Source organism: Emys orbicularis, chromosome 3 (assembly GCF_028017835.1).
Source record: "Emys orbicularis isolate rEmyOrb1 chromosome 3, rEmyOrb1.hap1, whole genome shotgun sequence".
NCBI lineage: Eukaryota > Metazoa > Chordata > Testudines > Emydidae > Emys > Emys orbicularis.
The window spans coordinates 57,931,326-57,954,942 of record NC_088685.1 but is presented as its reverse complement, the minus strand read 5'-3'; the positions used below and the strand labels follow the sequence as shown (position 1 = coordinate 57,954,942).

The 23,617-nt window shown below is 44.4% G+C and overlaps 1 protein-coding gene across 1 annotated transcript in view; it reads right to left on the bottom strand.

Annotated features, from left to right (window-relative positions):
* COL19A1 (collagen type XIX alpha 1 chain) overlaps positions 1-23,617 on the bottom strand; it is a 334,061-nt gene that overhangs the window by 172,370 nt on the left and 138,074 nt on the right. The window contains 1 exon segment of the mRNA XM_065401717.1: positions 19,740-19,793. Within this exon segment, the coding sequence (XP_065257789.1) occupies positions 19,740-19,793 (54 nt within the window).

The window sequence follows — 23,617 nt, the reverse complement described above, 5'->3', positions numbered from 1 at the left end:
TGAGTTATACAACTCCATAGACAACCAACCCACAACTTACTATATAGCACACTCAGGAAATCTAAATTGAAATATCAGTTGTGGAGTCACGCAGATTGATACCATCAGGATGTAACAGATTGGGGCAAACAGTATCATGCTTCGACATAAACAACTGACTACCTTCCTGTGTGCCGCTCATGAAGTTCTAATACTGTAACTCCTCACTTAATGTTGTAGTTATGTTCCTGAAAAATGTGACTTTAAGCGAAACGATGTTAAGCGAATCTAATTTCCCCATAAGAATTAATGTAAATGAGGAAGTTAGGTTCCAGGGAAATTTTTTTCACCAGACAAAAGACTATATATATATATATATATATATATATACACATATACACACACACACACACACACACACACACACAGTATAAGTTTTAAACAAACAATTTAATACTGGTACACAGTGATGATGATTGTGAAGCTTGGTTGAGGTGGAGGAGTCAGAGGGTGGGATATTTCCAGGGAATGCCTTACTGCTAAATGATGAACTAGCAATTGGCTGAGCCCTCAAGGGTTAATTCTCACACTCTACTGTACAAGGCAGCAGGAAAGGAGGGAGGGCAGACAGAGACAGAGACACACACCCTGTGTGTGTGTGAGAGAGAAAGAGAGATGCGCATTTCCCGTTTAAGTATGAAGAGTGGGGTCAGAAGTACACTGCCTTGTTAATTAGATCAGCAAGCTGAGACAGGACTGCAGCTGCAGCTGCCTGGAAGCTCCCTCTGTCGTGTGTCCCCCCTGCTCTATGGAAGATGGGGTAAGCGGGGTGCAGGAGCAGGGGGGAGGGGGACACCCTGACATTAGCTCTCCCCTTCCCCCCCCCCCCCAGCAAGCAGGAGTCTCGGGGAGCAGCTCCAAGCAGAGGGCAGGAGCAGCACATGGCAGTGGGGGGAGGGACATCTGCAATTGCTAGCCTGCTGGGCAGCTCCTGCACAGGGAACTTAGGGAGCGGGGAGCTGATAGGGAGAGCTGATAGGGGGGCTGTCGGTCCACCCTGGTTCCAACCACCTACCAGCTAGCTCCACCAGGCTGCTCTTCCTGCAAGCAGTGGACAAAGCAGGTGGCTGCCAAACAATGTTAGAAGGGAGCATTGCACAACTTTAAGTGAGGAGTTACTGTATAATCATTGATCATTCTCTTGCTCCTCTCCACTAAACATAGACTTCAAACACTGCACACACTGCACTCTATTTGGACATTCTGGATTTCAAAGCAAGGGCTAGCACCCCATTCTGCTTTGCTCCTAGCAAAGTCCTCAAGCACCAAATGTAATGTTGTAACGTAGCTGATTTTTACCTTAAAAAACAATCTGAATTTCTCATCTATGTTCTCCTATAAGTTCCTCAGAGCATTACAATGGACCCGTAAAATGCTGCTGTGAAATAAGTTTGGGTTTTTTTGTAGATACCTCTGTAAGAGACACCAGTAAGGCATTTACACCTAAAAACAAAATGCTGTGCCTATGTACCTTGACACTGGAACTGTCTAAAAAGTCGTATGTTTCTGTACATCTGTTTTCCTTCTCCACCCAACCTCAAACTGACTTCTGCCACCTCGGCAAGCATAGAAATAAAAACACATGGCTAGTATCATTGGAAACAAAATGGTGCACATTTTTTACCTAACATTATTTCTTCTTTGCGTAGAATTTAATTGCTTTAATTTGACAGCCCAATTATTTTCACAGGTCTGTCCTCTGAACTTTTAGGTCCCAAGTGAGGGCTCTAATAAGTGTGCCAATATTTTAAACAAAAAAGGTTTCTTCAATTACCCTTTTTCATTGGAGAAGGAAAATTCTTCACTTAATCAATTGGTCTAGCTATACATGGAGTATGTAGTATATTTTTTTCATTTCAGATATGTGTTACCATTTCCACTCCATATTTTGCTAGTTGTGCTTAAACCCAATTGTAGACATGATATATCAACATTGTGCATTTAATGATTTTTCCAGAGATTTTATTTAATTTGTCAAAAAATTACAAGTAGTGTCCCCTGAACTCCTCTCCTGCCTGCCTGAGGAGTCTGGAGTTTCATTGATTAGAATTTCCGTTTCAAACCCTATTCAACTGGCAGTAATCTGAATAGCACATAGATCTTAATGTCTCTCCATAGCTACATTAATGAGTATTTACATTGCAAATCTGTTCTTATTTCATGCGGGATGTAGGATTTAAGCATCACTGAGAAGTAATTATATACATGTATATGTATATTTCAGGATTAGTGCTGACTCTTCACACTGCTGTCAGAGAATGTAACCATGCAGAGTCGCTTCCTACAGTGATTAAGAACTGATGGTATTATTAATGTTAGGAGGCTCTAAGTGGCTCGGAGGGATAAAGTTTTGATATAATGCTCAAGTTAACATTACTCTTTATGTTATATAGGTAAATAATTACTTACAGGTGTAATGGAAACATATACTTTAGGACTAAAAGGGTAGCACATAAACTATTTATAGTTACTCTTTAGGAAGCCAAAACCAATCGTAGCAGCTGTACTACTGGCACACACAGTAAGTATCTATGCTGTCAGATGAATTTAGAATAATGACAAACTGGGATATTGTGTTGTATAACTTGGGTTTACTCAGTAGTAAATGGACTTGTGCAATGTGACTGAATATATTTAGATTTCCCCTCCCAAACTTTGCTGTGAATGAGACTAATGAAATAAAATAGCAAGTATAATTAATTTGGGACCAGGGAAGTAAACTTTGGGGTCACACCTCAGCACTTCATACTACTGATCTAAAAAGAAGACCTGGCATCCCTGTGTCATTCTGGCTGGATGAAAAGTTCTCACAAGGGGAGAACAGAAAGAAGAAAGGAAATGTTGTAATCTAAAGGAAATGTTACTCACCCTGTACAGCAACTGTAGTTCTTCAAGATACATGTCCCTATATGGGTGCTCCACTCCATATGCCTCTTGAGCCCTTAATCAGAGATTTCTAGCTAGCAGTGCCCACATGGCCCACCTTCTCGTGGCAGACACTGAGGGTATATAGGGGTGCATGGGCAAACTACCCTCAGTTCCTTCTCTATCCAATTATCCTCTTAAGGAGCAACCCAAGGAGAGGGGAAGGAGGGCGGGTAGTTGATCATCATTGGGACACGCATCTTGAAGAACCACAGTTACTGGACAGGATGAGTAACCATTTCTTCTTCTTAGAAGAGCGTCCCTATGGTTGCTCCATTCTAAATGATTACCGAGCAGGTGGGGGCTTCACCAAATGCAGCATCAGACCTGATGACATGGAGCAGGGCACAATGCTGTGAAAACGTATGCAGTGAAGTGCAGGTAGCAGCTCTACATAGCTCACAAACTGGGATATTCTTCAGAAATGTCACTTGGTTTAATGAGCTCTCACCCCCTGGGGGGGTGGAGTACCTGCCGATTGATAACAGGTGTAGATACAACCTAATGTCCATTTGGAAAGTCTTTGAGAAGAAATGAGGGCACCCTTAGACTTATCCGTGAAGGACAGAAAGAGTCTAGGTGGTCTCCTAAACTGCTTAGTCCTATCCAAGTAGAAGGCTAAGGCCCTTCTAACATCCATGGTATGGAAGTAGGATTCCTGCTGAGAACTGTGAGGTTTCAGAAAACATATTGGTAGATACATTGATTAGTTAAGATAAAATCCGAAGTAACCTTGGATAGAAACCTAGGATGCGAACATAAAGAGACCTTATCATGAAAGAACGTGGTAAAGGGGTACAGGCCATCAAAGCCCCAATCTCCCTACCTTATGGACCAACGTGATGGCAAGTAGGAAGGCCGTCTTCATAGATAATGAAGAAAGGAGCAGGTAGTCACTGGTTCAAATGAAGGTCTCACAAGGTAGTTAAGTACTAGATTGAGGTCCCAAGAAGGGGTGGTGTATCTAATGTAGGAAAAGAGATTACTCAGACCCTTGATAAATCTGGACGATACCAGGTGAGCAAAAATGGAAAATCCGTTGACAAGGGATGAAAGACTGATATGACAGCCAAGTGTACCTTGACCAAGTTGATGGATAACCCAGATGTTTTCAGATCCAGCAAGTAAGTCAGGATAAGGGACAGAGGAACCAACTCAGGCTGAAGGTAACAATGACCGCACCAGTGAGGGAATCTCTTCCATTTCTGCAGGCAAGTAGTGCAGGTGGATGTCTTTCTAATGTGCAGTAAGATCTGCAGTACATGTAGAGCAGGAGACCTCTATTCCCTAGGGCCATCCAGGAGCCAGGCCCTAAGAGACAGACCCACCAAATTAGGGTGAAGTGCATGATCTGAGTCCTGAGACAGGAGATGGAGAATGGTTGATAGCTTTGTGGTTAGATTGGGGGTTGGATACAGAGCTGAAGCAGGTAAGCTTGTCTTGACCAGGAAGGTACTATTAGACTAACTCTGGCCTTTGTCCTACCTGACCTTATTCATCACTCTTAGAATTAGGAGTGTTGGGGAAAAGGCATAGACAGATTCCTCTTCCATGTTAGAAGGAAGGCATCCCCCAGGGAGTGGTAACCCAGATGCTCCCTTTAATAGGAGAGAGGACACTTCCTGTTCTCGTAGGTGGCAAAAAGACCTATCCCATCTCTAGAATATGTCCCGAAGGACCTGAGAATCCAGTTCCAATACATAGTCATAGGAGAGGTGTCTGCTGAGGGCATCAGCAGTGGTGTTTTGGATGTCTAGAAGGTAGGCTACTGAAATCTGGATGTGGTTGGCTATGCATCAGTTCCAGAGCTTTATAACTTCGGCACACAAGGAGGTTGATGTTGCTCTGTCCTGCTTGTTGATGTAAAACATGCAGGACATGTTGTCTGTCATGGTCCTGATCACTCTGCTCCTGATGAAGGGAAGCAAATGGAGACAAGTATTCCTGACCTCTCTGAGTTCCAACAGGTTGATGTGGAGCCCTATCTCATGGGCCAATCATCTGCCCTGAACTGTGAGGGCACTGAAGTGGGCTCCCCAACCCAATATGGATGCATCGGTTGTTAGTCACTGATGGGGTTGGGTGGCAGAAAGGGATGCCTGCACAGATGTGCAATTTACCTTTCCACCAGTTCAGGGAGTTCTTGACATGCAAAGCATCCACCCCCTGCCTGACTAAGGTGTGTCTGATCAGGGAATAAGCAGTTCTCAACCTTGGAAACAGTGGAGGTGTAACCTTGCATGACTGGTCACAAAGGTGATGCTGTCATATGGCCAAAGAGCTGAAAATAGTTCCCTATTGATATCTGAGGGCTTCCCTGAATTGTCCTTACCAGTCCTGACAGAGTGATAAATCTGTCTAAAGGGAGGTACGCACTGGCTGCCTCTGAGTCCAAGTATGCTCCTATGAACTGAATTCCTTGCACCGGTACTAATGTGGACTTCTTTAAGTTTAGTTGTAGGCCCAACTCTCAGAACAGAGAAAGGGCCTTTCCAGGGATAACTCCACTGCCTAGAAAGAGCAGCCTTTGAGAAGCCAGTCGTTGAAACACAGGAAGATGAGAATCACTTCCTGTTGAAAGTAAGATAGCATGACTGCTCGAACCTTCAAGAACACACTTGAGGCCGAAGATAGGCCAAAGGGAAGCACTTGGTACTGGAGGTGATTTTGACCCACAGCAAATCCTAGGTATTTCCTGCGTGATGGATAAATGGCTATATGGAAGAAGGTGTCTTGCAGGTCAAAGAAATAAAACCAATCCCCTTCCTCTAATGCAGAAATTATAGTTATGAGTTACTATAATTCCTGCTCTAGAGGAAGGGGATCTTATCTTCAATATTTGGGGCTTCACAAACTTGTTCAGCTATCTAAGATCAGCCTCCAACTTCTGTTCCTTTTTGGTAAGAGGGGTCGCTGCAGAGGGACGGGGAAGAGGTTAGAAGGGAGTGAGTGTCTGTGACTGGGGTCCCAGGGGGGCCACACTGAGGTTACTCAATTAGGGCAAACTGCAAAGAATGGAGCAGACAATCCCCAAAGCTGGTGGATATTCCAATACTTAGATTTACCAAGCGAGCACAAAACAGCTTCTATAATACCTTACTGGTTACCCAGAAACCAAAACACAGTTCCCTTAAAAGTAACCCAGCCTTTGGGCTCCCTCCCAGACAGCCAAGTCAAATATGAAAGTTCTACCAATCCCAAAGGATTGAACACATTACCTCCCAAGTTATTGAATATTCCAGATCTTACCCAAATACACACTTACAGCCAATTCTTATTAACTAAACTAAAATTTATTAAAAAAGAAAAGAGAGAGTATTGGTTAAAAGATCAGAATACATACAGACATGAGTACAGATCTGAGATCAGTTTCACAGTAGAGATAGTGAGCTTTGGAGTTGCAAATAGTTATTCGAATTAGTCCACAGATTCAGTCCAATGTTCATATCCAGCTTGACCCAGATGGGACTGGAGATCTCAGTCTTACGACTCAAGCTTCCACTGCATAAAGCATCAAGCAGATCTGAGATGAAAGGATCAGGTCCCAAGAATTTTTATACAGTTCCAGGCCTTCTCTTGACAGCACAGAGTCCTTAGGCGAGCAATAGGCAATCATCGAGACTTTGAAGTAAACCTATTTCCTAAGCATCACCGGTAATTAGCTACACGGGTTAACATAAGGCAATTGCCTGTTTTTCACCATTCGCAGGTGATTGGCTATGCATTTCAAAGAGTGATATCACTATATTTACAGTTCATTTAAATGTTAAATTCTCCTTTTGATCTCTGAATTAGCAGAATACAGAATAGACAGCAACTGTTTGATTACATTGTCAACCTCTAACAATAGATATGTAAACACACAAAAAACACAAACATCATCTACCAATATCTTCCTAAAGGTTGAATTTGGGTCATTTATCCTGCAGGATGCTTAAGCCTTTCTGGCTATGTGTCTCAGTGTCAAAAACTGGATGGTGTAGCCCGATGTTAAGAACTCCAAGACCCATTGGTCTGTGGAGATCTGCTCCCAAGCCAGGTGGAAATGGACAAGGTGGTCCCCAAAGGGAGGGAGGGAGGGAGGTGGGCTAAAGGGCACAACTGTAAACCAGAGGAGCAGGAGAATTTGAACCCTTGACTAACCCATCAAAAGTGCTGTTTGGATGACACCTGAGTGGTCATGGAGGGCAGCCGGGCAGCCCTCCTCCTCTAAAACTTCTGCATTTTTCTGGGGGGTTCCATGGGTCTTTGGTACCCCATGAATTGAGCAGGACATGATCTCGGGACAGTCTGTAACTTACTGAAATGTTTCTTGTTCATAGGTATATAGATGCCCAAGAAACATAGGGTCACGCTGGAGTCCTTAAGCACATGCAGAGGATCATTCATGGTCTACAAGAAGAGTCTGTGACCATCAAAGGGGAGGTCCTCTGACGTATTTTGGACCGCTCTTGGAAACCCCAAAAGCTGAAGCCAGGATGCCCTGCACACAACTACCGCCATGGAGAGGGACTTGGCAGCAGTATCTGCAGTGTTCAAGGATGCTTGAAGAGACATTTTGGCCAACAACTGACCCTCAGCAACAATAGATTGGAATAGTTTCCCGTAGTCCTGTGGCAGATGTTCAACAAAGGCTTGCTGTAATTTGTGAAGTTATATTTAGCAATGACCACCTGATAGATCCAGTCGCTTTTGGTCCTTGTCATAGGAGGTAGCCCTGGAAAGTGCCATCTACCCCGTTCAGTCAGAACATCCACCACAAGGAAGGTAGGTGGGGGATGGGAAAACAAGAAGTCACGGTCCTTAGGGGACACCTAATACTTCTTGTCTGCCCTTTTGCATGTTGGTGGAATAGTGACCAGTGTCTGCTATACCACCTTAGCTGGATCCAGGAGAGCCTCATTAATGGGTGGTGCCACTCTGGAGGATGTCGCTGACAACAAAATGTCAAGCAGCATGTGCTGCTGGTCTCTGACTTCCTCAAGTGGGATCCACAGAGCATCCGCTACCCTTCTAATGAGGTCTTGGAATTGCCTAAAGTCATCAGCAATGGAAGGAGAGGGAGGCATAAGCGCCTCAAGTGGCAATGACAAAATGGGAGTTTCAGGGGTGAATTCCTCATCAAACTATGGCTTCCAACTCCTCAAATGTCTCCTCCTGCCTGGGAGGGGTAGAGGCTGGATGTGGAACCCAGGTCTGCTGCTGGGATGGTACCGGTGGTTTATTGAACTATTGCCAATAGACAGCCCACAGATCCCAATATGGCCATTACAGAGGTCCATAATGGAGAGGGGGTGGCATACAGGGCTGGGTCCACCATGCTTGATGTGCCGCAAAGTCCTCCCTTCACGAAGACAGATTCCCAAGAAGAAGTATGTAGGACAATCCCTGACAGAAATTGAGGAGACTGACTGGGAGTCCTCTTCTTCCTCCACATCATCCCATGGGGGAAGGGCGTGTCAATGAGGATAGAATAGAGTCCTGTGTCAGGGAGTGGCCACTTAGAGACTGAGGTCTCAGTATGATGAAGTGCTTGGTACCTGTCAACAATGCGGACTCTTGTTCATTTGACACCAAGAGATCCCTTGAATACCAGAACTCTTGATGGATCAGAAAAGGGCCCCAGGACTGACACCGCAGCCAAAGTTGCTGTGGCTAGAGATGACGGTACCAGTAATCCTGAGTGTTCTGCAGGCTTTGTCAGGTTTCCTCATTACCAAGAGTACAGCTTGTACAGGTACCCCCGGCTGAGCAATTTGCATCAGTACCAGTCACTGGGTTACGGTACGGAACTGCACCAATGGCTGAGTGGAATGCTTCGGTCCTGACAACAGGGCTGAGCTTGATGGTAACCTGTGCCTCCCCTTACTAATGGACGGTACAGGTGTCCTATTGGAGTTGTGTTTCCTCTCCCTGGAGCTCTGAGGACCTGGTCTTTTTGGAGCTGGGTCCTTAGATAAAGAGTCCAAGTTCCTCTTTTTGAGAGTCTCCTCAAGTGCTCCAAAGTCTTCCCTTTCTTAGAGGAAGCAGGTCCCAACACTAATGGGGCACTGGACTGTCCAAGGACAGATATATGGCTCAGAAAGTGGTTGCAGGGAATGTTCGATTACCAACAGTCTGAATATCTCCCTATTCTCCCTAGTCCTGGATTTAAGGGCTACACAGAAAGAGCACTTTGGGGAGATGAGACTCTCCCCAGGCAATGGACACATTGCTCACTGATGTGGCCTCTTGGCAAGACAGTCAACATTTGAAGGCCGGGAAAGTAGGCCTACCCCACCAGGCAAAGACAAATCTCCCTAGGGAAAAGAGAGGGAAAACAGCTCTCTCACCTAAACTCACTACACTAATGCTAACAATGTTAACAGATCTAACTTTAATAGAAGTAAAAAGAAAAGCAGACATGCTAGTGTTCAGTCTTGGGCAGAGGCGGTACAGAAGCAACTGGGGGTGGTTTGCCCATGCACCCCTATGTAGGCTCAGTATCTGCCACCCGGAGGCATAAGGCACATTATATGGGCCAAACGGGCACTGCTAATTAGAAATCTCCTATCAAGGGCTCAAGAGGCACATGCACACCTGGAGTATGGAGCACCCACAAGGACACTACTTGAAGAAGAAAAAGATCTTACCTGTGATGCCTGGGGTTCACATCATGACACAAATCAAGCACTTTGTGCAGTAGCTGATTTTGCAATATACTCCCTTATACCTGAGAACATGATTAATCCCAAGGTATAATAGCTGAAATGATTAGAATGAATCTACATATGTGCAATTGTTTTTATTTGAGGAAGAAGTAACATCTTTTTCTTCAGATATGATTTCGGTTAAAATAAGAGAGATGATTTAAAAATTATATTTAAGTCATTTGTTCAAAACTGTTCAATGATCTCTTCTATCTTTTCTTCAGTGGTGAGTACAGAACCCCAGCTTAAAATGGTGGACATCACCCTCCAGAGCAGTGGCACAGGAACTGCCAGCAGCTGATGCCAGGACTGGAGCAGCCACGGAAAAAAAATTAGTGGGTGCTTAGCACCCACCAGCAGCCAGCTCCCCAGCACCTCCCGCCTGCCGGTGGCCCTGCCAATCAACTCCTCTCCTCCCTCCCAGCGCCTCCTGCCCACCATGATCAGCTGTTTCATGGCATGTAGAAGGTGCTAGAGGGAGAAGGGGGAGGAGCGGGGATGGGGCACACTCAGGGGAGGGGGCAGAACTGGGCGGGAAGAGGCGGGGCAGGGGCAAAGTGGGGCCAAGAAGAGGCAGGGTGGGGGTGGGCCTTGGGGAAAGGGTGGAGTGGGGGTACGGCCTCAGGTGGAGCAGGAGCAGGAAGAGGCAGGGTGAGGGTGGTGTCACAGCCCCAAGGACCCCTTCCCTCAGGGGGTCCCTTGGGGAGGCAGATCAGCCTTGTATGTTGCTAACGCTGGTACAGGCATTGCAAAGCATGTCAGGAAGGGTCAAAAGTATGAGTGTGGGGTGAAAGATTCTTTTGCAGGTTGTGAAAGGCCAAAGGGGGAGGGAGAGAGCAGAGAATGGGTTAACTTGACACTTCAGCTAGCTCAGGCCGAAGATAAGACGCTGACTCCAGCCCAAGGCTGCAGCACACATCTGACTCTCAGCTGCTGGCCAAGAAAGACAGGGGCTTATTCCACCCCGACCAGCCGTGAGAAAGGAGGTTTCAGCTGAACAGAACTGCAGGGGCTGCAAAAAACGAGTGAGACAGTGAAGGCCAGCGAGGAAGAAAAACAAAGTCTCGCGTCCCTGGAGCTAGTGTGTTTTGGGAAAGCTGAGGAAGCACAGAAAGCCAGTTTGGACTGGTACAAAGATCACCAGGAACAGAGGTCCCTGAACGAGACACCCCCAAAGGACCCCAGGACTTAAAACCCTCCCGAGAGCTGAAGCAAGTCGGAGAGCAACAGCAGACCCTGGACGGCCCGTGCATGGGACAAGAACTCCCATCCACCCTTCCCCCTCTTCTTCTTACATTATGCCCAGGCTTGGCCAGCCTCGGCTAGTGCAGGTGTGAGTATGAAAGTGGGTTAGGGCTTGGGGCACTGTAGCCGTGCACTCACCCCTGTGGCGCCTCCTGCTGGTCTCTCAGGGAATTAGCTCGATTTCCAGCCCAGAGCACCCTCTGCAGGCCGGTGATCCGCTACCGCTTGGCCCCCCTGTCCCTCCAAGGACCCCGGTGCCCCGTTTGTCTGGGGTACTGCCACCTGGCAGTAACCCCTCAGTCTTAGGGTCTCCCCTCCCCAGGGAACCCCTACCCACTACCCTACCTCATCTCAGTATACGGCTACTGCCAGTCATTGTCTAGCCCCCGCGCCCTGGGGCAGACTGCAGTATCAGCCTACTCATCACTGGCAAGGTTGGGTTTGGACCTGCTGCCTTTGCCTACCCCTGGGCTGCCCTTTGCAATCCCTAGTACCTATTAGTCCAATGCTAGGCCGCAGCCTGGGGCTTTCCAGGCTGGAGCTCCCCAGCCCTGATCCACTCAGGTACCCTGTCTCTAGCTCCCTGCAGCCAGGTCCTTTTCTCTCTGAATGCAGAGAGAGACTGTCTGGGCTCCTGGCTCCCAGCCTTTTTATACAGACCAGCTGTGGCCTGATTGAGGTGTGGCCCAGCTGCGGCCGCTTCCCCAATCAGCCCAGCTTTTAGAGCTGCAGCCCTCTCCAGCCCTCCCAGGCAGGAGCGGGTGTCTACCCCGCTACAGGCACTAACACTTCCTTCCTTCCTCTGAGTGACGTGGGGAACCCGCAGCTGTTCTTTTATTATTTTATTAATAAAGCTTTAAAATTTAGTCACTTGGTGTGCTCCTCCATCTCCTCCCCTAAAGATCCTGAGGCCTCAGCCTGATCACCTGATGCCCCAGGCAGATTGGTAACACAAATCTGTCACAGTGGGGGTAGGGGCTGAGCGGGGGTTGAGCACTCCCGGGGAAAAGAGGAAGCCAGCGCCTGTGGCTGATACCATTGGATGTGTGTGTTTTCAGTCTCTCTTTATCAGCACTACAAATTACACTAGTGTAAGCAGATTAACATGATTATTTCAGAACTATTAGATGTTGCATTTCTCTTTGTGGAATGAATTCGCGAGACATTGACAGCAATGGAGACACTAGGGTATATAGCCCTTTAAGTTTAAGCCCAATGACTGGCATCTCTAAGCATGCTGATAATTGAATCCAAAGCATCTTATTTAAGTGTTGTTAAAAATAACCATGTGATGTTTCCAAATAACTTAGGGTATTATTGTCTTGTGTAATATGACTTCAAAAGTATATTTTTCTGAGATAGTTTCTGAAGTTCCTGTGTTGATAATCTACCACATTTTGACACAATATAAGCAGCTCACTTGATTGAAATATTCAAAATGTAAAGATTTAATACTGTATGCATTCATACTACCCCAGTGCAAACCTGTCTCAGAGTTCACCAAGATACACAATATACCTTACTCATCCTAAAAGGATTATGGAACAAGATCTTGAGTAGTAATAGAGATCATGTAAGAACCAACACAGAAATGTCTCCAGTGCTATGGAAAGAAACACAGATGTGTTTTTCCATGCTGTAAGCATATATGTATGCATGGCAAAAGTATACAGTTCACCTTTATAGACAGGCAGGCTACAAGAGATTACATCTTTGAATCCCTAAATGTAGGTTCAGCTGAATGTACAGTATACATTTTGAAATAGATGATATGCACTATTAGCCAAAAATCATAACATTTCTTATTGTTAATTTCCTTTCTGATAGCAGCATCTCCCACAATTCTGGATGTCTGGGTTGCTCTCCTCCCTCTGCGGCTCACAGAGGTGGATCTGAGTTTTGGAGCCACACCGTCTGGCCAAGTCCCCTCAGCTCCTGCTTGCTTCCAGATGAGTTATTTCCAAGCTATAAAACTTGCATAACATCATTAACAAATATTCCAGAGATAACACAGTAACTATGTATGTTAGACCAAGTAAGATGGCCATATGGTGATGATTCCACTTAACCTTTGACCCTTAACTCATGAGCCATCCATGGTGGTTAGAATTGTGGGAGCCACTGCTAGCAAAAAGGAAATTATCAGTAAGAAATTTCCCATTCTGCAGCCCAGTGTCTCCCACACTTCTTGATGTCTGGGAAGTAGCAAGCAGTGAACAGATGGAGAAAGGGTTATAGAAAAGGTCAGAAAAGGGAAAAATGGTATCCCTCCCCACCTATAATATTTGCTCAAAGGGCAAAATCATTTTTGGGTCACTGCCTGAAGCACATTCCTGCCAAAAGAAGCCTCTATAGAGGCGAGGAAGTCCATCTTGTAGTGCTTGATAAAGGTGGTGGCACTTGACCAAGAGGCCACCTTACAAATTTCCACTGTGGATGCATTAGCTCTTTCTGCCCATAAGGTCACCATGGATAGTGTGGAGTGTGCCCTGACCCCTTCTGAAACTGGAATCTCCCATGCCCTGTACTCTTTCACAATGCATAGTCTAATCCACCTAGCAATAGAGGAATTGAAAGCTCTGAGTCCTTGGCATTTCAGATGGAAGGATACAATCAGAGGAACTGACCTCATGGACTCTATGTCTGAGGTAAATTTTCCAAGATATTCTGACATCTAAGTCATGCCACCTCTACTCAAATGGGATGCTGTGGCCTTGAACAGAATGAAGATAGAGCCACCTCTTGGGAAGCACGGGAAGAAAAGTTCACCTTCAAGATAAAGGGTGGAGTGTATTCTGAGCACCACCTTGTCCTCATGAAACATGCAGTAAGGTTCCTGCATAAAGAAAGCCACCACCTCTGATATTAGCCTGGTGGATGAGATAGCTATCAGAAAGCAAGTTTTGATCGATAAATAAAATGCTGACATTGATGTCAGTGGTTCAAAGGGATGGTTTGTTATGGCTCTTAGTACAAGTGGAGTCCCACTTGGAAAAAAGAAGTCTAATCGCCAGCTTGGCTAACTAGACTGTCCTAAGGAATTTGGCTACCTGGGGGTTCTCTGTCAGAGTATCTGCGGATCTTGTGAATATCACATTAATAAGGGCAGACACATGATGCGCAATAGTGTTGGGTTGGAGATCTTTGCTGAAGACTCTTGGAAAAAATCCAAGATAGCTGGAATTCCTGGATTTCTAGGGTTTGCTTTTGATCCTGGAACCAGACACAAAACCTGGTCCAAATAAAGGAGTATACTACTTTCAAAGTTGATACTCTTCTAGAAGAAAGAAGTGTTCTGATAACTTTGGAGGACAGACCCAATGATACTAACACTTTCCTTTCAATAGTCAGGCTTTAGATGCACCCGGTTCAGATACGAGTTAAGCAGAGAACCTTGTGTCAGGATGTCTTGTCCCTTTGGGAGCTGTAGTGGCAATTCCAGTTTCAGCTCTATCAGGTCAGAAAACCAGGTCTCCTTGGCCAGTGTGGGGTTACCAATATTACTGTTCCCTGTTCTCCTTTTATTTTCCGGATCACCTTTCCTGGTAATGTGAAGGGTGGAAATGCACAAAGAAGGCCCTTAAAGCCATCTGTGTGATAGGGCATCCGTCTCCATGAATCTGGGGTCCACTTCCCTGGTGAAGTACTTTGATCTCTTCACATTCATGTGGTTCACGAATAGGTCAGTTGAGGGCAGGCCGACCAATTGAACAATTAACTCAAGAACGTCCTGATTAAGGCATGACTTGGAGTTGTTTACCATGTGCCTGCTGAGCCAGTCTGCCTTCTGGTTCAGATCTCCCATTATGTGAACTTCCCTGAGGGAGAAGAGAAAGTGCTCTGCATGATTTCCACTGCTTCAACATGAAATGCTGGGCTTCTTGTTCCCCCCAGTTGTTCACATATACAACTGTGGTTATGTTGTTTGAAACAGGACATGGCTCCCCTCTAGGCTGGGCTGGAATCCTAGTAGCATCAGCTTGATTGCTCTTAGTTCTGGGAGGTTTATGCTATGGGTCTTTTCTTCCAGGTTCTAGGTGCCTTGAACCATTTGGGACCCCAGGTGCACTCCCCAGACCTCCAGACTGGCATTGGCTGTGAGGATCAGGAAGATTTGGAAGGCGTATGGATATGCCCTTATGGACATTGTCCTGGGCTGACCACCATTTTAAGGAGTTGATCACCCACTCCAGAACTATCACTTGATCTTTCTTGTGTTTTGGGGAGTAGTTCCATACATTTAAGATAAAGCCTTGAAGGAGCCTGATGTGTGATTGCGCTCGTGAAGTGATCCCTAGGCACGGTACTAGGGGAACTAGCAGTTGAAGGCTCAGTGCATTTGCAGTTCCAAAGCTACATGAGGAGGTCAAGAATCTTCTGGATCCTAGAGATGGATACATCCTTGCTTTTAAAGTGTCTATGTCTATTTCCAAGTGAGTTATTTGGGTGGAAGGAATCAAGGACCTTTTCTTGATTTTGATAATAAAACCATGTGCCTGCAAGAGATTCAAGGTCAGGTATGTAGCTCTGTGTTCCACTGCTGGGAATGGAGCTCTGATTAAGATGTCATCCTGTGATGGGCATCTGGATATGATTACCACCACCATCTTTGTAAATGGGATGGCATGGTCTGATAGGTATGTGGAGGTATGCATCCAGCTGATCCATTGCACTCAGAAAATCCCCTAGCGATGACACCATAGAGATTAGGGTCTCCAGCTGGAACTTTGTTTTCTTCATCCACTTGTTGAACCTTTTGAGATCTATAATGGTTTGGAGTCCCCCGTATGCTTCTAAATGATAAAGGAGATGGAGCAGAACCCTGAGAATCTGTATTCTAAGGGAATGCTCTCTATTACTCCCACATCCAGGAGGTGAGAAATCTCATTCTGGATTAGACCATGCTCTACTTGGTCATTTGAGATGGGGGACTGGATGAAAAATGCCTGGGGTGGAGCTGGTAACTTGAGGGAGTATCCCAGACATACTATGTCCCTGACCCACTGGTCCATGGTCAGAGCAACTCATTACTCCAGGAAGTGGGAAATCTTGCCCCCAAGCTTCAGCTCCGGGTGGAGGCCTAGGTGGTCTTTGTTATAAAGAGGCTTTGGGAGTGGCAGGGTTCTCTTGGGGCTTTCCTCCTGAGCTATGGTTCCACAGCTTTCCTCTGGAGAATGTGCTGGATCTTCATTGACATTTCTGTGAGGATGAAAGCTGAAAGGAATGCTTTTGTCTGGAGGCTGCTCTGTGCTCTCTTAAAGGCATGGTGTGACATTGGAAGGCACTCTTTAGATTTTGCTGCCATGTCTGCCACTACCTTGTCTAGTTTCTCTCCAAAAAGCAGGGCTCCCATGAATTTGGCAGAGCACATAACCTGCTTTAAGTGGTTTTCCACCTTCCAGGGATGGAGACATAGGTGGCTCCTGGTCACTGAGCTGGAGTCCATGGCTTTAGCTGAGAATCTCCTTGTGTCTGCTGAGGCGTCAGCAATGAATGCTGTTGCAGGGAAATCTTTCTTTAAAAAAGAGCCAAACTCAGGGTGATCTCTATCCTCGAGGGGTCTGAGACCTTCCAGCCAGGAAAGAGATGCCCTCGCAAACCAAGTGGCTTTTAGAGATGGGGGAGGATAAAGAGGCCTCAGAGTCTTTTTTAGAGAGTGGCCTTCATTTTTCAATAACCAGGGATGCTACAGCAACATGAACATTCAGCATCTCAGTAACCAGGATTTTTGGTTCCTGGATCCTATAAAACCCAAGATCATTTCTGTTAATGTGCTTGCTCTTGTCTAGTTTATCCCATTCACCCCTAATTACTTCCTTGAAGGAGGAGTGTCGGGGAACTGTAGCTTCAGGGGAAGATTTTGAGAGGAGAAATCTGCTCAGAAGCTTACTCTCAGGATTTTGTTCAGGTTGAATCTGAATATGGATACAACCTCATTGCACATGGCCTAAAATTGCTCAGAGGAAAAAACATTTGCTGAGTCTTTCCCTGGTGCTGATCGGGGTCAGAGCCTGACAATGCACCGTCCTCTGAGGAGGAGGGGGAGGAAGAAGAGGAGTCAGAGGACTCAGACCTCCTAAACCTTTTATATTTTTTCTTCTCCTTTGTCACCTCCCTTGATTTTTTAAAACTTTTTGGCTTGCTTAGAGAGCGTATGTGCTCCTCCACAGCTAGCCTTGCTGAGAGCCTGAAGTCCTCTCACAAGATCTCTTTCTGAGTCCACCTACATGGTCCCATTCAACTCGGGGTGGGGGAATGCTTCCAGAGCCCTCCTGGCCAGATTGGGAAGAAGAGGGGCTGCTTCTTTTTCCAGGGCACTCTCCCTGTGGGGCAGGGAGGGATGGAGAGTTCGTGATCCCACAATGTCTGCCCTCGCTCTTCTTCAGCGGCTCCTTAGGACTTAACTCTGAGTTAGCTGACAGGGATGCTCCTATTCTTTGATCCTTTCCCTGCTCTGCCCCTAGACTCCTGGTCCATTTTTCCCATGTCAGAGTCAGGTTGCTCTGGTGAGTAAGGGAATCCACCGTCCTATCTGACCCATAGCCCAAGCACCAAACAGAGTTAGAGATGGAAGGCTGGGTGCAGGCAGGGCATAACTCACTCAAGCCTAGGAAGGCAGTCTCATGTTGGCTTTCATTTGGTGCTTTTTAGGCTGCTCTACCATACCTGGGAAGGAGGAGCCAGCAAGGAGGCTTTGACGGGTGTAACAGCTGCCTAAAAAATTGACTAAGGCAGGAGAGAGATCACTGCTCACCACTGCTCCTAATTCAAAAAAAGCCCCCCTTAGGCAGATGTGAAGGCGGGAGCTGTAAAAACCAGCATCCACATGCTGCCATGGAGGCAGAGAAACTGGAAGCAAGCAAGCACTGAGGGGGGTGTTCTGCCTCCATGAGTTCCAGAGAGACAAGAGCAGCCCAGACATCAAGAATTGTGGGCTGCAGAAAAACTGGATTCTGGTGTAAAAATATAGCTCCCTAATATAAGAAAAAAAAACTTTTCTGCAAAGAATATACACTATATAAAAAAGCCAATTGAAATAAAGAGTGTCATCAATGGGAAGCATGTTTAAAAAGCTATGAACTTCATGTCAGGCTTCAATGCAATTAATGATACTCATTGTTCACAGTTATTAGCAAACACGGCATACACCATTGGCCAAGTGTTTCACTAACTAATTCTCCTGCCTTCCAGATCTGATCCTGATAATGTTTCTAGTTTTCAACAGAATCTATACATTCAGGTTCAGCTCCTCCAATGTACTTGACAGCTTTCTGTGAGGTGCTGAGTGGCATCAATACCCATTACAGGCTCTCTACATTTGCAGAATTTATACCTTGCAGAATCAGGACCTAACCTAGGTTGACCCTAGCCTAGAAGGTCACAAAGGGGACCTAAGAGGGCAAAATAAATAATTTGTTGTAGTCTTGCTGTTAAAACCTTCTGAGTCATCATTTTGGGACTGAGCTGGGGAGGAAAAAAGAAATCAAGATTTTCTGCCTGCTCCCCTTTTCCTTTCTTTTCAGGCAGAAGTAGGACTCACTAAGGGGAAAGGGTGCCAGTATTATGCCCTTCACCTGAGCAGCTTCTTAAGGGGTATCACAGTCCAAGGGAGAAGGGGGTGCAGGGAAGAAGTGAGGAAGTTTCAGATGACAGATACTGGTTTTCTGCAAGAGATCCCATGCTGAAGGAATTTTTCTCCCTTTACCTGAACATGTTTGAAGTCTTTGTGGTATGATGCAGACTGGCAATGATGGTTTAAAGCAGCCCTGCTGCTTTCCCCATGGAGATCCCAGACTTCCAGCAAAACACAGACTTGGCTTGTAAAAGAGACATGATGATACTCCTGAAGAGGATGCATGGGGGTGGGGATAGGTCCTAAAACCATCTTGCTGAATTCTCCAGCATATGCGCAATGCTTTGTGCAGCAATGTGGGAGACAGCTAAGAGGCTGCCCACATAATCAAGTGCCTTGGCATGTCCCTATGAAATGTTAAGTGCTGGGGGAAGCCTCTGGTGCAAAAGAAATCTGGATTAACTGCTGCACACTATTCCAAATACAAAACTCCTTTGCCCTATAGTCACCTTTGACCCTAGCCAGCAAACCCTTTTTCCTTCTCAGACATCAGGGATTCAGCATCAGCTTCTCCTTGGCTCCAAAATATCCCTCTCCCCCACAAAAAATCCAAAACAAATGAACAGTAAACACACACACATCCCCAGGGCTCATTTCCAACCTACAAACTTGTTCCATTTTCCTTCATGGCACCTGAGCAGTAATTCTTAGGTGCTCCCTGACCTCTGACTCCCCCATTATATGATCTCAAACCTCACACAAATGTTTCCTAGTCCTGCTCCTGAAATTTTCTTCCCCAGTTTAGCTCCCAAGCTCTACAGACTTTCAAAACCCCTTCTCTCTCTTTTCCTAAGGTATAGTAGTTATTTTTACTGCTTTACCAGACACTCATTGTTTCTGTGTAAGTAACATTTTCTACTGTTACATTACATTATACTGTTTCATTTTATGTTTAACCTCATTCAAATCAGTCAGATTAAAACCTAACAGGAATGATGACTCTTTGGGGCATTTTAGACAATAATCTCTCTCTCTCTCCTTTTTTAACAGTTAATCAAGAAAGTTTTAGAACGGAAGACAGTCAAAGAGTTATAGAGGAAATCCATTGTTACTTTTCAACGCAGCATGTGTATTCTCTAAACTAATTTCTCTAAACTCTAAATTCTGTCTTCTGCTTTCTATTGGAGGATATAATTTATAATGTAAGCTATTTATATGTAAGCATTAAACGGTTATAAATGATAGACTGCTGTTATCAGTCAACTTACATCTTTTCCATGCATGCCTTCAGGTCCCGGTTTTCCTTGATCTCCCTTCTCACCCTAGGAGGAGGAGTATACATTTTAGTTTTATCAAGAAAAATTATTTTCAGTTGGAAAACTGCATTATGGGGAAAACATCATCATATTCATTACTGTGCTCTATATACAGTACAATATATCTATTGGTGACAGCATAGGAAAACTATTCCTGACACTTCAAGAGGTGTTTCATCCAAATTAAGAGCCTGACCACCACACAAGGTGCCAAGTATCTGGGGAGCTAATGCTCAGTACTTCGCAAGAGGCATTGAACACCATGTAAGTATTCATGTTTGCAATGTTGCACTCAAAAAATGTGGATGGATGGATGTTTAATAGAAACAGACAAAATTACTCCATTAGAGAGTCATCTGTTAGAGGTCTGGGGACTGTCACTCTCTCTCTCTCTGCCAGCTGAAATAGTGTATTCTGATACTGAGTTTGACTAAGAAATGTATAAGAAAGTTCCTATATGACTGAAATAATTTACTTCCCCCTCCACCACATGTGAAAATTCTGGTTTATTATTTCAATTTAATATTTGTTACCTGTGTGCCAAGAAACAATTTAAAAAGTAGAAAGTTACATTTAGATGGAGAATAAGTATTTACAATCACTCCTCATATCCCTGTCAGAATGGCCTGCCACGACAATTATCACTAGCACCACATGTGGTCTTAAATATTTATATTGTAAGTTCCAATAGGGAATGAACTCCACATGTTGATTTGAATCTGTTACTGGAACATAATCTGGAGTTTAATTTAAGACCAAAGATTGGGATTATATTCTTTTTAGCATAGCATTTTATTTTCCATGGATAACCATAGGATAGCTAATCAATTTAAAATAAATTTGAACGGTTAATTAGACTTCCACTTATTTCTATAAGTCTAACAAATACTGGTGATGTAAAAAAGGCATGTTTTACTCTTTCTTAAAGTATATGTTCTTCAGGACAGGGGTGGTGTTTTCACACGTAGTTGTATAATGTTTGGCACAATAGGGGCACTATCCTGATAGCGGCATCTGGATGTTACCATAATATAGATATTAAACAGGAATAATAAGAACAGGAATGCTCCCACTTTCCCTAGAATACTTCCCATTGAGAGTAATGTCCACAATGTTGTTAATGTAACTCTTTGCAGTAACACAATTAACCTGCATGTAACAACATAAAATTTTCCTATAATTTAACATATTGGGAAAGAAAATCTTTCTTAGGAATGACTATTCTGAGTTCACGTTTTATATCGCTGTATGAGAGAAATGTCCTACAAATTACTAGATGCTTTTAGGGTTTCTTTGCCTTTAATCAGTAATGCTGTATGGCTCTTCGATTTCACCTAAAAAAACAGTTCACATCTTTAAAATATTTATTTTAAGTACAACACTCACAGAAATACCTTTATTTTGAGAATGAAAGGAAAATGGAGCATGAAGGATTCTGTAGACTAGAAGGATATAGGCTAGTTCACATATTCCCATATGAACTCTTAATTACACAATAAAATATTATTTTAAAGTTAGACAAAAGAGATTCAGTTCTTTACAAACTCATCTACCACTCCATTCTCCTTAATACAGGTTCCATCAGGAGTGACAGAGATTTCTGCTTAAGCAGCCTAATTAATCGGAGATCGGTTTCCAGAACCAACAAAGCTAAACTGCTCAGTAAATGCAGCTAGACTGAGCTTTGCAAGTAATAAGAATAATTCCCACAAAACCATGGGGACAGGCTGTACTGAAGATCAAATCCTTCATGTCAACCAAAGAAAGAGAACAGCAGTGCACTGAATCTCAGTCATCTCAAGGGGACTACTCTGGTCTGACCAAAGCCTATTCATTATGTCAGTATAATCTTCATAATTCTGTTAGCTAAATGCTATAGAACTGAGATCAACTAATTCCATTTGTGACACAACCCTGATTCAAAGCTATTCCTCCAGTGGCAATAACAGAAGGCATTTCATCTAATAATAGAAGATAATTTTTGCAAAATGAGTTGATTTGAGCTTTCTTAAACAACTGAAGCCTACCAGTAAATTAGCATCAACAGGGCTGTATATTTAATGGACCCCCCACACTAGAAGCCTCTAGGTAGTTCTTTGTTTTAACTCTTGTCCATCTAGTTCATAACAAACAATATTATATATTAGCTTAAAATATCCATTGAAGGCTTTTCCTTAAGCATCCCTATACTTTTATATTTGGTCAAAGCTGCAGTTCAAACCAGACTTTCATGGATTCATGTTTATTTATTTATTGGGGGGGGGGGAGAGTGGGATGGAGGAAGGGAGGGAAACGAATGCCAGCAGGCCATTCTAGAAATTTTAAAAATCCTTGTTTAAAATGTTGGTAGTACATTTTAGCTATCAGCTAAGCTCTGTTTTGTCTCTGGACTTATGTTCAAGAGCATAATATTCCTTGACAGGCAGCTTAAAATGTAAGCAAAGCCCCAAAATGAATATTGTTTTTAAATATCTTAAGTAAGACTTCAGAAGAAACTGAATTAAATAAGAACAAATCTTTTAGATTTCTATTGTTCTGTATCATTCTGACACCTTGGAAATTTAATGCTGGTTTCCCCTTTTTCAACTCACAATAGTCAAATTATTGTTACAGTTTGCCAGAATTTCCAAAAGTACAATAATATATTTACAACAACATCTCATTACTGTAGTTGAATTATTTTAAGATTTCATTTTCTAATATATTTCTAGGAGATTTAAAAATATCACTTGAATATCAGGAAATATTTTTCCTTTTATGGTTTATCTTTATTTGTTTACGTATTTTATATACATGGAAAATGGGATGAACATGTGCAGTGCTGCTTCAACAGTGATGTTACTCTGTGAACCCAATGAAGTCTATACAAGCCTGAGTACAGTATACCTTTCCAGATTTCATTCTGCATTGGCAGAAATAACATACATCCTCAGATTGTCTAATCCAAATTAAGACCACCCATATAACCTGGATGAAAAAGCTGGGTCACAAGCCAAGATGATCTGCTATGCCAGGGATCGACAACCTTTGGCACACGGCCCGCCAGGGTAAGCCCCCTGGGGGGCCAGGCCAGGCTGGTTTGTTTACCTGCCGCATCCGCAGGTTCGGCCAATTGCAGCTCCCACTGGCCGCAGTTCGCCGCTCCAGGCCAATGGGGCCAGTGGGAAGCAGCGGCTAGCACATCCCTCTGCCCACGCCGCTTCCCGCAGCTCCCATTGGCCTGACATGGCGAACCGCGGCCAGTGGAGCCGTGATCAGCCGAACCTGCGGACGCGGCAGATAAACAAACTGGCCCGGCCGCCAGGGTGCTTACCTTGGCGAGCCGCATGCAAAAGGTTGCCGATCCCTGTGCTATGCCTTAGAAAACACTCCTCCTCCCTACTGCAGGCAGGCAATCATTTTAAATGCTGATGAGTGGCGCAGGCCGCAAAGGGGTGGTAGTGTGGTGATTGTGCCTGCTGGGTACAGGTGAGAGATACAAATATTCCAGTTTCCATGATTCAAAAGATGTCAGACTTCAAAATGCTCATTGGTTGTTTAGACAAAAGCAAAGATCATTTAGCAGACAGGCCAGGATCCCTTCAGCATCCAAAGAACCTAGGTCAGTCTGCCACACTGTATGATTTTCATGTGAATTTATATTGAATTTTCAGTAGATTAAATTACTTTCATTCACAAACATATGACAAACATTATTCTGTGGATTGTTTCTCTCTTCCTTCTGCAAAGCAAGAATTCCTATAAAACAGAGTTCTGATTCTCATCACTTACTCCTACGTAAATTAAGCCAAGTTATCTTGCTCATTCCTGACATTATAATATACATTATA